Source organism: Diplodia seriata (genome assembly GCF_021436955.1).
Source record: "Diplodia seriata strain FDS-637 chromosome Unknown scaffold_12, whole genome shotgun sequence".
Taxonomy (NCBI): Eukaryota; Fungi; Ascomycota; class Dothideomycetes; order Botryosphaeriales; family Botryosphaeriaceae; genus Diplodia; species Diplodia seriata.
In genome coordinates this window covers 1,102,900-1,119,194 of record NW_027117319.1, presented here as the reverse complement: position 1 = coordinate 1,119,194, position 16,295 = coordinate 1,102,900, and the positions used below count along the sequence as shown (strand labels likewise).

General features: G+C 54.9%; 3 protein-coding genes across 3 annotated transcripts; all 3 read left to right on the top strand.

The window, feature by feature from the left end:
* Window positions 1-5,591: 5,591 nt before the first annotated feature.
* On the top strand, window positions 5,592-5,927 carry SLS55_010452 (uncharacterized protein; the record flags this gene model as incomplete). Its single annotated transcript, XM_066781834.1, has 2 exons — window positions 5,592-5,665; window positions 5,714-5,927. 2 exons carry the CDS (start codon window positions 5,592-5,594, stop codon window positions 5,925-5,927), a joined length of 288 nt encoding a protein of 95 aa, XP_066628117.1.
* A 1,289-nt stretch (window positions 5,928-7,216) lies between these two features.
* Window positions 7,217-7,793, top strand: SLS55_010451 (uncharacterized protein; the record flags this gene model as incomplete). Its single annotated transcript, XM_066781833.1, is given in 2 exon segments — window positions 7,217-7,223; window positions 7,243-7,793. The coding sequence occupies 2 exon segments, from the start codon at window positions 7,217-7,219 to the stop codon at window positions 7,791-7,793; spliced, it is 558 nt and encodes a 185-aa protein (XP_066628116.1).
* Window positions 7,794-11,614: 3,821 nt separating this feature from the next.
* On the top strand, window positions 11,615-12,703 carry SLS55_010450 (uncharacterized protein; the record flags this gene model as incomplete). Its single annotated transcript, XM_066781832.1, has 1 exon — window positions 11,615-12,703. The coding sequence occupies one exon, from the start codon at window positions 11,615-11,617 to the stop codon at window positions 12,701-12,703; it is 1,089 nt and encodes a 362-aa protein (XP_066628115.1).
* Between the last annotated feature and the right edge of the window lie 3,592 nt (window positions 12,704-16,295).

The following is a 16,295-nucleotide window of genomic DNA, read 5'->3' as shown; positions in this document are numbered from 1 at the left end:
TATGTAACAAAAGCTGTTTCCACATCTCGTAAAGTTGGTCTTGAATAAAATTGGGACTGCTCGAACGAGAGTGATGGAAGACCTACTTATTTCTACCGTCCCGGTTATTAGACTACCACAGGCCAATACTAAGCCTTAAGTCCGTCTGCCATGTACTCTTTGCACGGCTCTAAGTACTCTACACATGTACCATTACTCACTACTAAAGCGGAGACGGCTCAGGCGTTGCTCAAGGCTGAGAGCGGAAGACGCAGACGGCCGAACCGTCGTGATAGATGCTTCACGAACCAGTGTGTTGGCTGTCGAGCTACTCTCCGAACACTTGAGTCTAGCTGGATGGCGGGCGGCAAGGGTTTGCTCGGATGACTGGTCCAGCTCGGCCCCCACGTTTGGAGCGCGCTGTTTGAGAAACGAATCTCCCGGAGCATTTCGGAACATCTCTGATGTCTTCGGTGGTAGTCTCACTCTCGGCCGTGGATGGCGCTTAGGAGCTGGAAAGTCTTCCCGAGTCGGGAGATCGACCTAAGGTGAGCGCTGGAAGTGATGCTGCACGAACTGGTCCAGTTCGACTATCTCGTTTGGAGTGCGCTGCCTAAACAACAAGTCTTCCGGAACATTCTAAAACAACTCTGTTGTCTTTGGTGGTAGCTTCACCTTGACCTTGAACCGTGGACGGCGCTTGGGAGCCGGAGAGTCTCGCTGCATCGCGTGATTGACGGAAGGGGAACGTTGCAGGCGATTGGGCGGTGGAACTTTTGGCGAAACGTCAAAACGGTCGAGCATCATTTGCGAGGCGGAAAATATTGAGTCCATTGATGGAAATTCGACGAAAGAAAGATGGAATGAGCATGTCGCACATTAGCCTTTTAAGCTGCAGAGCTGAGAGCGGCGCAGTATAAAGTTTATGCCGGAGAGGCGTTAGCTCAATCCTGGGACCCAGAGTGGTGGAGGTGCTGTGCCGTGTTCTTGCAGCCGTGACGTGGCCGTCATCTGTCACTACAGCACATCCCGACTGACTGGCCCACCAATGAGAAAAGCTACAAACCCTGTCTCTACGAATAGACAGACGGATAGCGCGCCCGGTGCCAGCCTGGAAAAGAGACAGCTAGACGCGTATGCCGCCTTAATTTGCGTCCATTCACCTCCCAAGTTAGCAAACCCCTCTTCGAGAGGCGTAGAGCTGCTGATCATTCTAACAGATAAGAGAAAGTGGAAAGAAGACTATTTTCATTCAAAGGAGAAAGCATCTAAACTGAATAGCAAATACGCCTCAATATCAACGCGCGGCACGATCTACAACGTCAAAGCCCGACACAATCGGCGGACACCAATCAAAATCCCGACCCTCAACACCCCATACCACACTGCGATACCACAAGAGAACAATAGAGCCAATGCAACCCGCGAGGAAACCAAAATACAAGCAAACGAAAACAAAAGCGAGATCAGCACCACTCATACCCGACAACACGATGACCCATAGACAGGAGACTACTCTCGCTCTCTCTCTCTCCTTCATATCCACCCCCCACTCCGCACACCACTCAGGCCCTCCACGCCCAATCATGCCCCAAGCTCCCCGCACTACCCCTAAACCCCATCGTCCACGTCTCCCGTAAGTCCGGGTTCAACAAGGTAACCGACGACGACGACGACGATGACCATGATGACGACTCGCTGATACGGCTTCCACCACCAAGTCCATCGCCATCGTCATCGTCGGCGGTCGCAGACGATGATGGCTGATCCGCATGCGTGACGGGGGAATGGGACGCGTAGGGAGACGGATGGTGTAGAGGAGGAGGAGGAAAGCGGCGATGGGCTAGCGGGGCAGGACCGTGCGGAGGCGGCGGCGCAGCAGCAGCGACTTGTGCCCATGAAGGAGGGAGCTGGCTGGCGTCAGTGGAGAGCGGGCCAGGGTCGACAGGGCCGGGGCAGAGGCAGAGGCCGGGTTTGCAGGTGGTGGCCGCGGTGGTCTCGGCAGGCGGGCTGTTGGGCTTCGGGGGTGGGGCCGGGTTGGCGGCCGGAGTGCAAGCTGGCGCGCTGGAAGTCGGGGTGCGGCGGCTGGCGGATGGACTGCTGCTGCTGCTGCTGCTGCTTTTGTGCCCGACGCCGGCTGGCGGGATGGAGGGTGGAAGCTTGCTCTGCTGCAGGGCGGGCGGCTGAGTTGAGGGCTGTTGGATGGGATGGGTGATTGTTTCCATTGCAGTGCGCGTTCTCGAGTACTGTATCCGGTAGATTGCGGTGATCTGTGTGTGGGCTGTGTGGTGGTAGTGCGTAAGGAACGTGGATGTTTTTTTGCGGATTGTAGAGGGCTGGGGCGGCAAGTTTCTGTCTGCTTTATACTTGCAGGCTCACTATGTGAATGAAAAGAAGACGCGAGCATGATGTATGTCCCATAAAGCCGCCCAGAGCTGGAGCCACCCCACCTCACGATCCCTCTATTGTTTCTACAGAGCGCAACTATTCGAGAAACTTCTCCCGCCTGGCGGGCCACAAAAGGCGAGGCACTGCTAGTTATTAGTGGGCTGTGGTAGCTGCAGCAAACACTTAACGGTACCGGTAAGAGGCAAATCGTGGACCTACAGGCGTTTCAGGTTATGGCCATTGTATATTTAAATAAACACGCAATCCCATGCATCAAGAGCAAAAGTCGGACCGAACTGCGAACAGAATAACAATACTATGCACACCGAATAAAGCAGATTCCGCACCTATCCCAAAAGCACCATCACCAACAAACGAATCTCGCGGACTTCCGATGCGAACACACCGCATGACCAGCAAGCGGATTAACCTCGCCCATCCAGCCGCACCAAACATACCGAGACGGCAGCTCTCTCTCTCTCTCTCTCTTTCAAAAGCCCCGGCGGAGAAATTCACTTATCTTGCTCGGCTTGCAACTTTTCCGCCACTTCCACTTCTCACGCAGGTGTGGGTTCATGGTGACAAACCGCGAACGCCATGCACGCCTAGCAGCTCCGGTCCAGCAGCATTTGTAGCCGTCGCTCCCATTACCCCAACGGCCACCATAGCAACTGCTACCACTCGAGTGGCTACCAACCAAGGTAAACGAGTCCTCCGAAGCAGCAGCACTGTCATGAACATCTCCATCTTCGTCCGAGTGGCACGAGCAGCCGATGCCGGTGGTACTGGACACCGGCTGTCGAAGAACGACGCAGAAACCGACGTCGATGACATCGGGGCCGGCGCTCCATCCAACATGGACGTCGTCGCTTCTGGGATGGCGGGGGCGGCGGAAAATGGTACGTGCGCGCTTGGGAATGGTGGGAGGATGGTGCTTGTGGTGCGTCTCCTTCATATGCTCCTGCTGCTGAGCGGGAGAAGGGAAAGAGGGAGGAGGCGACGCAGGAAAATAGAATGTAGCTCGTGAGGGGTATTGATCATGTTGGACGGGCGGCGAAGGGGAAGACGTGTTGTGGGATGGCGGCCCGTGCTTGTAGGTGGCGGAGGACGGCGGTGGGCTGTTGGCTTTGGATGATGGACCGGTGCCATGGTCGTCGATCGTGGAAGATGGTGGGCTGAAGGGTGAAGGCGGCCTGCTGATGCTGTTGTTGCTGCTACCGCTGCCGCCGCCGCCTGGTGACAGGGCTGGAAGGCTACCCGGCATGGTAGGTGGGGCTGGGCTGGGCTGGATGAAAGATAAGTATTGCTGAGCTTATCGAAGCACTTGTACAGAACCGTGGTGGTGGGAGCATACGCGGTCGTGTGGTATGCGCCGAGTAATAGAAGAAGTATCCGCTTTAAATGCGTAGGTCCAGTGTGGTGAATGCAGATAACACCCACACTCGACGCGTACAAAGCAGATATGATGTGAGACAATCATGTCTTATTACGCCTCCATACGAAGGTTCTAGCAGCCATTGTCTCCCTGCCTCGCTTTCCCGCCCTTGTTTAAATGAAACGTAGACGTTTGGGAAGCCTCTCCGCCTTGCGGGTTATCAGAAGTGAGAGAGACTGCTAGTGAGCAGTAGGCGGTGGCGGTTTTAGGAAGAACTTGGCGCTGATAAGCGCGGGTGATGGGTAGCCATTGAACAGAACTGTCTTGCCTTACGCATGTACGCACCAATGACGTTCCCCACTGAATTTTATATTCGCAACCACTCTTCCATCACCGACATTGGCCATCCATCGCCTTCAGCGGCTACTACGACGACACTGCCGTATTTACTGATGGAACCGCGAACGGTTGAAGAGGAACTGGCTGAGATGGTTTTAAGTAGAAGTTTATTTTGTGTTGGTAGGTAAGATAAGGATGTTTGACGGGGAAGAAGTCAGCTGAAATGGCATCTCCAAAATGGCACAGGTGACGTCGGAGTCCATGTAAAGGGAAAAGGCGCTGATTGGTCGAGTAAGCGTGCGTGGCCCACTGCATACCCCATCGTCGGTCGACTGCTGGCATTTCCATTTTCAACTTGTCAGAGAGGCCCCCAAGGAGCACGTTTGTATTGTCGCAGCCGCACAGCGGAGCAATAGTTGACCTTGTCCATTCGCTAGCCAGAAAAGTTTATGAAGTACAAAATGCTTGGGAAAATTGCTCGACGGCTTTCGGACTACCTACTCGCCTGACTATCTGCTTGCGTGGCTGCATGCCTGCATACGCGCCCGCCTGCCTTGTCTTGTGATTTGGCCTTGCGGCCGCATTTATATGTGCTGCCAATCTGACGGATTCGTACAATGCGAAGGTGAATAGAAAATATAACTACCGCATATCGCGGTAAGCCAACAGGTTAAATGTGAACGACTTGCCCATAGACGGGCGGTATCTTTAGGAAACTAGTGTCGGGTGAAAGGTTTAGTGAGTTTGTAGTGGTATATAACCTGCACGACTGAACCAGATCAGCACACTTAATGCAGCGTCGTGCCTTCTGGCGGAGAGGTGGGCGTGACATTTCGCTGGCACAGCTGCCAGTGCGTGCTCTGACACGAGAGGCTGCTCTGTGTGCGGAGCCCTTACGAGCCTGGGTGATGCACGAGAAGGTCGTAATGGCGAGTAATGAAGCTTGTAGGTAGAGCGATGCACGCGCTTTGCACGATCAGCGCGCGGAGAGTCTAGCAGGACGCGGGGAGATCTCAGACATAGCTCGCTCTTCTTTGGAAGAACGGGTGGTGGGCCAAACAATTTTCAGCGATCTCTGGAAATGGCTGTGGCGTTGTTACGGGCGCTGATAGCTTGAGACAAGGCTTGTAATGTCCTGACGTGGCTCCCATCGTGGGCGTTGCGGCCAAGGAAACATACAGCTGAGAGCAATGACGGAGTAGAATAAAATAAAAGACGCATATGCTTTCTAAATCACCTAGGCTCGGTGACAATAGCATTAGAGGGTCTATCCATCTTGGTGCGACGGGCGGGTGCGGCTGCAAGTTCGACAAGCCCAATCATGTGCGTGCCGATTCATTAAACGAAGTTGCTGGTCATGCGCGACGGCTGCCTGCATGACGCACAATGGCGACGTTTACGAATGTCGGGACTTTCGTCTTCTGCCCGCTCCTTCAACATCACCACCGCCACTTCCATAATCACAGCACCATCGCACTACCGCTCTCGCGCACACGCCTCTCTACCGATCATGTCCGAAATGCTCGCCGTCACCACCGTCGGCCTGGTCCCCCTCGGCCTCATGGTAGCGTATCTCAGGATCCAGTAAGTGCCTTCTTAAAGGTATTGTACCACGCAGCTCGCATCTGACAGTCTAAGGAGCAGGTTCATGCGCCTTCAGCAACGCATCGATGTGCTCGAGAACAAAATAGCCCAGCTACACCTCTTCCGCAGCGGCGGCCAGAACAACAACGGTAACGATGTCACCGACGGCGACATGGAGGATGTCGACAATAACAGTGGTGGTAACATGTCTGATGGCGAGTTCCAGTACGTCGAGGATGAGAAGGTGGAGGCCGGACAATAGATGCCGTTGGTGCTCCTAGCACGCCGCGATGGATGTGGGCGTTTGTTGGTCTCTCTCCTATCTTTTTCAAAAGGTATGAGCGAGCCATGCACTCGTCTGCTTCAGCTTGCCACCTTTCTTCGACTTCTACCGCTTACCCCGGATGTCTTGGGCAGGTGTTGTCTAAAAATAACCTCGCACGGAGGGGCTGAGCGCGTGCGAAAGTGGGGAGGAGGATTGCATCCTCGTCGAGCAAACAATCTAAACCAATCATCGCCACCATAGCCCCACTGACCTGATGTGACAACACCGATAACGGACCTATTGCTTACAGGGCTGTGTTGTCCAGCTCAAAGTTATAGAATGATGATTTTTTAAGAAGAAGGGGAAAAAAGAAGAAAAACAACGCTGAATTCGAAACGCATAGGAATATGGTCTGTGATGTGGCAGGTGTGCCAGAGCGGACACGCGTAAAGCAGTTGCTGATGCGAAGGAGTCAGCAGTCAATAGATATGGAGAGATATAACGCTTGGAAGCTCGGCTGACTGCATACACCCTTGACATTTAAGTGGGTAGATGTCAGCTTCGCAGTCGCCGTTTACTAATGAGCGTGCTCTATTAACGATTTCTGTTACAATATTTTGTCGCTGGGGCACATGCAAGAAGATATAAGTACCATCTCGCAAGTATCGAACATACCTGAAATGTTTTTCTTGCTGCAACAACGTTCCACTTCACATATCACCTCCTCCCGCACACCACCCATCTGCTTCCTGCCTTCCGGGACGCGCCCCCCTTCCGCTACTTAAAACCCAACGACAGGATGCTCCTTTGCAAATATTGCGCCCGGCTGGATTTCGTAGAGATGGCTCTCAGAAAGCCACAACCATTAGACTCGACCGAAAGCATGGAGCAAACGAAAAACGGACCATGCATCAAACATCATGCAAACTGTACGGAACTACTACAGTGCGCTTTCGCGTCTTAAGGCCGCTGCCGGCTCTGTGAGATATTGGTGATCTCGTGGATGGTAGGCGTCGAGGAGGATTCTTTTGCCGAGCAATACGTCCTACCGATCTTAAAAGACCTGGCGTGGGAGGCGAAAGCAGCCAAATACCTCGAAATGCGGCCAGACCTCTGCCAACGACAGCTCTATGCAGGATACTATGACAAGGATTTATGGTATGTAGTAAGGGATCCCATACCCGGTATTGGACTGTGGATGAGACAGGAGAGCGAGGAGCAGCTTGCCGACGAGGTGGTAGGTTATGCAAAGTTTAGCTTTGATAGGAGTAGGACACCCGGTGTTGATGCCATGTGAGCACGCTGACCGCAGCAGGCGCCGTGCTGGATAGCAAGAGTCCTTTGTACGACAATGTCTCCCTCCGCAACGTCCATGAAGATCCCAGGTCGCCCGAGTGTGTCGACGTCGCTCGTGGTTGGCTCCGAGACTGTCTCGAAAACCACTCCCGCTGCAAGGAGTGCGCTGCAATCGAGCAAACGCTACCGACACGAGTAATTGATGTTGGGACCGAATGCCAGGATCCCAGGCTGGTCATACCCGGTCACGCAGTGGGGAAGTATGCTGCTTTGAGCTACCGCTGGGGCGGCAAAGACTCCCACAGCGTCATGTTGACTGAGGCGACATTGGCGAGATTCCAACAAGGCATACCGCTAGCATCACTCCCGGAGACACTTCAAGATGCCATACAGGTGGTGAGATGGCTGGAGATCCCATACGTGTGGATCGACGCCATTTGCATCATCCAAGACTCGGAGGAAGACTGGATGAATGAAGCGGGACGAATGAGCGAAGTATACAGCAACGCCACGCTCGGCCTCTTCGCCACCAACGCCGAGTCTGCCGCCAGCGGCTTCCTGGATTGACGCAAAAACCATGTGAAATTTTGCATTCCGTACACGCAGCTGCAACCAAACGGCCCAGGACCCGGTTATGGCATTGAAGCTGCCGACTCTGAGAAAATGTTTCTTCGCTTTGACCACCCAGGCCACCACGGCGACGATGAGTACAGCAAAAGCACATGGGCCGCCCGTGGATGGACACTACAAGAACGCTTGTCTCCTCTTCGTGGACTCGGCTACACAGAGCTTCAGATGACGTGGAATTGCCTGACGTGCGAGGTACGAGAAAACGGACTGGGAAAAGAGCACGGGACGTATCAGAGCGATATGAGAGAATATGTTGGAGGATCGACCGGGTCCGCACTGATATCGTCCCTCGCCTCCCGCTGGAACACATTGACCAGATTGCAGGGGTTGCATGTGAGCGAGTTGCCCACTGTTCAGTTCTGGTGCTACATTTTGAGGAACTACCAATGCCGGTCACTGAGCAACGAGTCGGACAGGCTGCCAGCTGTGGCTGGCCTGGCTAAGACTCTCGAGGAGAGGAGCCTGGGGGCCGATAGGTATTTCGCGGGGCTTTGGGAAAGTGACTTGGTCCTTGGCCTGTGGTGGGAAGTGCGCGCGGATCCCTCGGACGTCCCGCTCGAGCAATAGTCTCATATCAGTGCCGGGACCACCGTCGTGGATGTGCCATCGTGGAGTTGGGCTAGTGTGGGCAGCGGTGCTTACTATCGTCTTGAGGGCGATTGGGAATCCAAGTACTATGTTGAGCCCCTGATGATGATTCAGTCACCAGAGACCGCAGACGACAAAGAGCGTTTCATTCCGAGGAGACCGCTGGCGTTGCGAGTAACTGCGCCGTGTCGCTTCTTATCGACCTCCTGGTGCTCCGAGGAAGACTCGGCAGACATCGATGATTTGGCGCAGGCAGCGTTCGAGAAGGTACTGTTTCACCAGTTTGCACGCCAAGTCAAGGGGAGCGAGCCAGGAGCACTCGATGAGGAGTATCAGTGGGGACGGATGTCGGAATACGCCCAAAAGCATCGACCATGGGATAGGCAACAATTCCTCGCGATGCAAGTGCTCGAGAGGAAACTTAAAGACGCCCCGCAAACCGAACTGGTGGATGATCAATGCGCTTTCTACATGATACTGGAGAGTGTCCAACATGAAGTTGGGCAATATCGGCGGGTGGCAGCATTGACATTGAGCGCCTACGAGTCTTCTACAGAGGGCAAATCGCCTATCATGCACCGAAATGGCTTGAAGGTATATGAGGCAAGCCTCGTCCAGATGATCCGCGAACAACAGTGGCAGCAAATGGAACTTCAGCTAGTCTGATTTCTCTTCTGACATATTTGTGGGGCGTCCTTAGGAACAATCGAGAACAGGTACAGGAAGCCCATAGGAACAGCACGGATGAGCCATTACATAAACATACACTCCCTAGCAAATTGAGAATCCACTTTTTCCATATCAAGACCAAGGGGGTTGCCTTGTCCAGTGAAACCCTCTGCTTTCCACCGTCCCAGGCTAAAGATGCATCCGCCCCAAACGCCAATCTTTTCTAACTCGGCATCACCATACAACCACGCATCCTTTAGCAGATCCTCCGGTTCAAGAAAATTTAGATGAATCATTAAATATCGAAATGTCACGCCCTATTAAATCAGCCTTGAGCAATTACGGAGATGTTTCACGATGACGACGAACACTTCGTCGACCACGCCATCGTAGCCGGCGGCACCGCCACCAGGAAATACATTGTGGTCTCTACGGCGAACATGAAGAAGTGAAAGGCGGCCAATAGATACTGTTGGTGATCCCAGCACTCTGGTGTAGCCGTGGGCGTTTGACTACGCTGAAGAAGCCAAGATGTGCAGTAGGACTACGGGAACAAAACACAGACAAGCCAGCGACCAGGCGATGAGCATGACAACAGCGAGTGCCAGGTCACATGAACACATGCTCAGGCAGTACGGAACTGGCACTGCCGCTGTTTTCGGATTGCGCCCGTCGGCTGTGCCGGATTGTTCGTTGGTATCACTTACCGATCACATAGATAAGATCAATGTGGCAGACTCAATACAAATTGCTTTCGAACTTCCATACATAGAGAGAATCTGTATGATGGCTTCTGTCTACCTAGACTCTTCGTCGGCTCTGAGAGTCATTCTTTGCCTCATCCCAAAGGCGGGCCAGAGGCTTGCTCTCATCAGCCCGAGGCTCTCTCACCCCCGACACCATTATCCATACAGCCATTTCCGTGTCTTGTACAGCAAGCGTGCTGCGTTCCTTCCTCGCAGGGATCTTGGCTGCTCCTTCGCCGAAGGTATCGCTGACCTGTTCCACCTCCAAGATATCACCACCCTCACTTCATCTCTCTCTCTTGCCTCAACGCCAACACCCACACCACCAACCGCGACCGCGTGTGCATTGCTCCGCATCTCGCACCATATCCGGCCATCGTCATCCACGAAGTATTCACGGTCACTGCCCGCTTCTAACTCGACACTCTTACTCGCCTTTTGCTCCAAGAGTGGCATTCTCACCTTTTACCACAACAACACCTCCCTCACCTGTGAAAGGTCCACCTCATCTGCCATCTTGAATAAATCCATCTCACCTACGACCTCGAGAGAATCACCGCTGCCGCTCACATCGAACGGATCGCCGTCACACCCCACTTTAAATCCATCGCTTCCATCTCACCATAAAAAGCACAGAGTCCGACTTCCGAGTCCCACTACGCGCACAAAGGCAGGATGAGGGCTCGCTCATCCCCGGGCTACGTCTACATCCTCCATTCGGCCTGGCGCTCCGATCTCGTCAAGATCGGCTGGTCGGCGCGGCCGTGGCGCCGACTCGCGGAGCTCCAAAGGGCATGCGGGCTGCCAGACCTGAGGATCGCGTACATTTCGGAGAGGCTTGAGCATCCGTTGCGGCTGGAGCAAGCGGTGCACAGGCGTCTGCATGCGGTTCGGAACCCAGTAGAGGTGGCTCGGGACAGGAGACCCGTGGTGCAGAGGGAGTGGTTCCGTATCAGCGTGCGAGACGCGAGGCGCTACGTGATCGACACGAGGCGCATTGTGGAGTTCAGCAGGCTCTAAATCAATGAGACCATGCGTCGCTGGGGTATGCCAACGATCTAGCTACGGTAGAAGGGTCTTGAACGGCTTTGCGGAAGGTTTTGCAAGGCGTCGGGGTGGAGAGAGCAAGTTTCACGAGGTCTGGGTGGTTGGCAGTATGTGAAAGGGTGCGTGGGAACGATCATTGGAGATGCACCTTGACTTATTCAGCACCATGCAATTGCGGGAAGCGCCGTCAATTGGAAACATAAAAAAAAAGGTCATTGCATTGGAGGTGCATAGGGAAGAACGAATACATTGATTCATTTGGTTTTGGGAGCAATTAGAAACTTCTCATACATTTATAATATGTTTAGGCATATAAAAGCGGTTACCATCTTCTCAGTTACGAGGGGATACTTGATGATAGCGAGTGTCGTCGACCGCAAACGTGGGGGTGGGCACATTGCGTGATAGGGACATACAATGAGGTCATCAAAGTGAGGTGCGAAGATCCAACCACATGGCTGCAGAACACACTTCTCCACACCGAGTAAGCGGAAAAGTGATTTCTTGACATGCGTGGGCGAATCAACCGCAGCTGAAGACGACTCCAGGTAGGGGTCTTCCCGAGCTGTATGCCTTACCCCGCCGCAACGTGCTTGGAAGAAACGATTGCAACATCTTATCCAACATGATAAAAACCTTAGCTCTGCCCACGATGCTAAGATCCTTCTACTTTCTCTTATAACTCGGTAAGTACATGAGTTTAGAAAAATGAGCTCTACGACAGAACTGTCCGCGTTCCAAATCACCCCATCAACCGCAGCGGTCGAGCTTCCCGCTCCATACCCTCCCCACACCACCTTCCCCCTCTCCCTCTCGCCATCAAAACCCGACACGCCGCTCCCCGACCTCCTCTCCGAAATCCAACGCCTCTCATCCTCAGGCGCCATCCACACGCTCCTCGCCGCCCACGGCGGCGCCATCCACTTCCGCAACCTCCCCCTGCGCTCCGCCGACGCCTTCTCCCTCTTCGCCCACGCCTTCGGCTGGACCCCGCACGAAACCATCGGCAACCCCGTGCGCCGCACCAGCCTCGCGCCCAACGTGGCCACCGCCAACGAGGGGCCGCCGACGCTGCCCATCTACCCGCACAACGAGTTCGGGCTGTCGCCGCACCACCCGGCCTACGTCCTCTTCTACTGCTCCGCTGCGCCATCGACCGGCGGCGAGACGCCCATCAACAACGCCCTCGTGCTGCACGAACAGCTGCGCGCCAGGCACCCGGAGTTTTTTGAAGAGCTGGACAAACGCGGCGGCGTGCAGTACCAGCTCTTCTACCCCGACGACGACGACGCGGCGGCGTCGCCCGGCAGCAGCGTGCGGCAGGCGTGGGGCGCGCGCGTGCGAGACACGGACGACGTGGCGACGGCGCGGGGCAAGGTCGAGGCGGAGATTGCGCGGCTGCCGACGGCGACGTGGGCGTGGGAGAATCGCGGTGACGGAGCGGAAGGGGAGAAGGCGCTGGGGGACTTGAGGGTGTGGCAGCGGCTGCCGGCGGTGCGGCCGCATCCGCGGACGGGGCAGCTGTCGTTTTTCAATAATGCCGTCTCGCGCTTTCTGAATGCCGAGAGGGCGGGGACGTTGCTGCCGCCGCATCTTGTGCGGGAGGAGGAGGGTGGGGACGGCGACGACCACCCGCCCATCTATGGGAGGGGCAGGTATCAGCCCCCGGCTTTTTATGGCGATGGCGGTTTGATTCCGAGGGAATACTTTGATTCGGCGGTGCGGTTTATTGAGGAGACGCGGGCTCTTGTGAAGTGGGCGGAGGGCGATGTGCTGTTGTTGGATGTAAGTGTCTGATGTTCCCAAGAGTGTAAGCGGTGGAGTGTTGACTGACGTGTGGCTAGAATTTTGCTGTCCAGCACGGGAGGGAGCCTTGGACTGGGAACCGTAAGCTTCTAGCTAGCCTTTGGGATGAGCTATGAATGCGTGTGTGGTGTGGGAATGGCGTCCAGATGCTCGTAGTTAGAGGACATCTGTTGGACATACAATACCCTCAACCAGCAATCCCCATCTCGCCTTCCCTGAACTCAGACAGCCAATCAGTCCACAAACCGTCTGTCAAGCCCATGAACGCGGCGGGCGGACTTTGCCAACAAAACCCCCATTCTTTACCCCGTAGCCACCCTCCCGTCGCCCATACTTCCCCTATTAAATCATAGTCGTCTTTGGGACTGGCTGCATTGTACTCGTCGGCAACCGCCTGGCTTCGGCTGAGGTACGTTACATGAAAGAAACCGGTGCAGTGTACAATCTCCAAGACCGGGTGGTGGGAAGCTGCCTCGAACGATGGAGCTTGGCGATAGGGCGGCTACCCGGCGCGAAGGAGTCATTGGATATTCCCTGTCGCACTGTTCTTGGGGTGTTCTTCTGCAGCACTGTTTACCTACCTCTGGCTGGCGCTCCGGCGGTTTCAAGCGGCACTGGGAACAATTCCATCTGGGCGAACTTTGAGCAGCCATCGCCACACCGGAACCGGGCTGCTGCCTCTAAGGTTGGAAATGCTTGCGTTGGGCTAAGCTCTGAGTAGAGTCCCGCAGCCGCACCTCGTCTGAGGAGTCCGAGAAAGCTTCCTGTACCTTTCTTTTCAGACGTGTATCGAGGCGGTAGTCTGGGTAGCGTCGAAGCCTCCACCGCTTGCTTTGCGTCTCTAGCTGGCGACACTTTGTTGTGCCGCGGCGATGGTGGGACCACATCATCGGGCCGCGGAGTCCCGTTTTCAACGAGTGAATTCGGGCATGGGTTAATTGCCTGATCGCGGGAGTTTTCGGTCCAACAGTCTGCCGCAGCGGGTCACCCATTGCCTTAGGCTGAGCTGTAGTCTATGGTCAGCGTGTACTATGACATGTGTGAACTGCAACGGCGCGAAGGGTGGGCGGGCAGGACGCAGGCGACAGCGCGACGCGGGCCAAACCACTGCAGCCAAGGTGTCAACACCTACGACGGGCCGATGGGGCGCAGGTTCTAGGACAGCTGGGCACTGCGAGAGTGCTAGAGTCGCCACTAGAAGCAAGCGCAAGGCACCAGCACAGCGTCGGGCCAACAGGGGCGCAGTGGTCGAAGCGCGTCATGCGACGCCTGCGGAAAGACTGGATGACGAAATATCGGAGCGCCTGATGGAGACGGCGGTCGGTGATGTTGTTGGGTTGCGGGCTCGACTTTCTGGGCCAGGGTCCTTGGCAAGCGCCAACCGCGCTAAGCCGGGCAGCCGCGAGCCAAACCAATTACGTCACTGTTCTTGCGCGGGCACGCACTGTCTAATTTTTCCGCTTTCTCGCTTCGTGTCCCTTCACCTCGATTCCAGCAACATCTTCTCCTCTATGCCAGTCGCCAACCGCCTCGGATGACCTGATCCGCTCATCATGGCCGCTGACTCTCGCTTTCTCAGTCTTCCGAGAGAGCTTCGAAACATCATCTACAGCTACCTCGTGCCCGTCCGCGGCTGCGTAATCGTCCATCCTCGTCCAAAGTCCCACCGTGGCGGGCCCCTCAGCCGAATCACAGCAACTCTATGCGTTAGCCGTCAAGTCAACGATGAAGTGAAAGACGTCCTCTATCGCAGCAAGACATCGCCTCCGCTCACCATCCACCTGGGCAACATCAGCAAAGGACTTACACATCCGGGATGTGACTTGTTCGAGGTCACTCTACCGCGGACACCCATTCTCGAGGCGCGCGAGATTCGCGTAGAGATGCAGATATATCCATCTGACACTGTTGTTGAAGTTTTTCCACGTCCCGATTGGCACCTCCCAGACGAGTTTCCTCGACACGAGAAGGAATGTCTCCCGTGTTGTCTACCATCCGAAGTCATCCACATGGTCAGCATCCTCAGGGAGCGCGACGAGCTACCAATCCTTTCGATCAATTTCTTCTTACTCCCCTGTCTAGCCTTCCAGTTCGACATCATGGAGGCCATCCGCCAATTGTTGAAGCCCGTGGCTCAGCTTCGCGGTATGCCTGGCGGGGTGAAAGCAACGGCGGAATATGATCATATCTGTCGAGTTGCTCTCGATCCTTCCGACATAACACGCCTCCGTCACGAGACCGCCGGGCCGCGCCCACACCTCCCTATGGCCGAGGATCACCTTCGCCTTTTGGACGCCCACTTTCAGTACTGCAAGGCGCGTGACGCTTACGATGCTTTTTCACCGTGGGAAGTGGCGCGCGAGATGAGGACCGCTTCCGCCGAGGAGCTTGAGCTGGAGAAAAAAGTCAGGAAGCTTCGATTGCGCCGCGAGCGTCTCGCCCGCGACTACTTCCCGAGCGTACCTAGAAGAATGGAAACGGGTGTCGAAAGATTTATTCTCTTTGGCTGATCTGGGCGGGAACGGTGAGCACGGCACTGGCTCTCTCGGCGCCACACTTGTCAAAACGTAAAAGCTATTCTTCTTCGACTTTTGGACGCCCGGTTGCGCGGTTAGTGGTACATGCTCATTTTCATACGGCGAGCAAGGAAATGGTAATGCATAAAGTCACGCGCACATCATAATAATAAGATAGTTCTCCACTTCTCCCAACTGCCTGTTGATGTCCGCCTAATGACTATCAATCATATCCTCCAGACAACGTTGGTCAGAGAATCCGATCCAGGACAGACTCAGGCGCTGCTGCAGGCGCTATCTCTGTATGACGTAGGCCCGCTCGCCAGAGTGGCTATGCGCCAGCATTACACGCGGTGTTGCACATTTTCTGTTGGGTTTTAATACGGGTATTTATCGGGCAGACGGATCGGGTCTGGGCGGCCTGATGGAGAGGCAAATGCCTTCTTGGCGCAAGCGATTCAAGGGGAATGGGGTACTACACTAATACTGTTGAGCGGGGCTTAAAAGAATCAATACTTACTCTTGTTGTATACCGTGTATTAATAAGCCAAAGTTCACGAAATATTCTAAGAACGCAGCCTTTGCGGTAGACAAATTTTCCGCCCTTGCAGCACAATAATAATGCCATCTGGCTATCGTTCGCCAGTGTGAATACAAGCGCACTCCTTGTCTAGCCTGGAGAGTCAGCGTGAGCTGTGGGATTGTATGGCATAGCGTTTACAGAATGCCAAGCAGCTTCGGCGGCTTTCAGGCAGTACGGGCTGGCTGGGCTCAATTCTTCGTCTACTGGGCGAGCCCAACAGAACCATGAGCTGGGTCCAACGTGCCGCAAAGGCGGGTCTTCGCAACGCTCAAAAACGTCCGACTGCTGGCAATCTCAAGATTGTAACTTTTCACCTAATGCTACGGCCTCGACCCACGAACCCATCTCTCCAGGTTCCAGCTGGCGCTTCAAGGCTGCTTTCGCATCCATGGATATCAACAACCCCGCCGCCGCCCTCTCCTTCGCCTTGCCGGTTCGTCTCCATTTCGGACATGTGCTACTCACGCTGACAAGCTGCAGATAA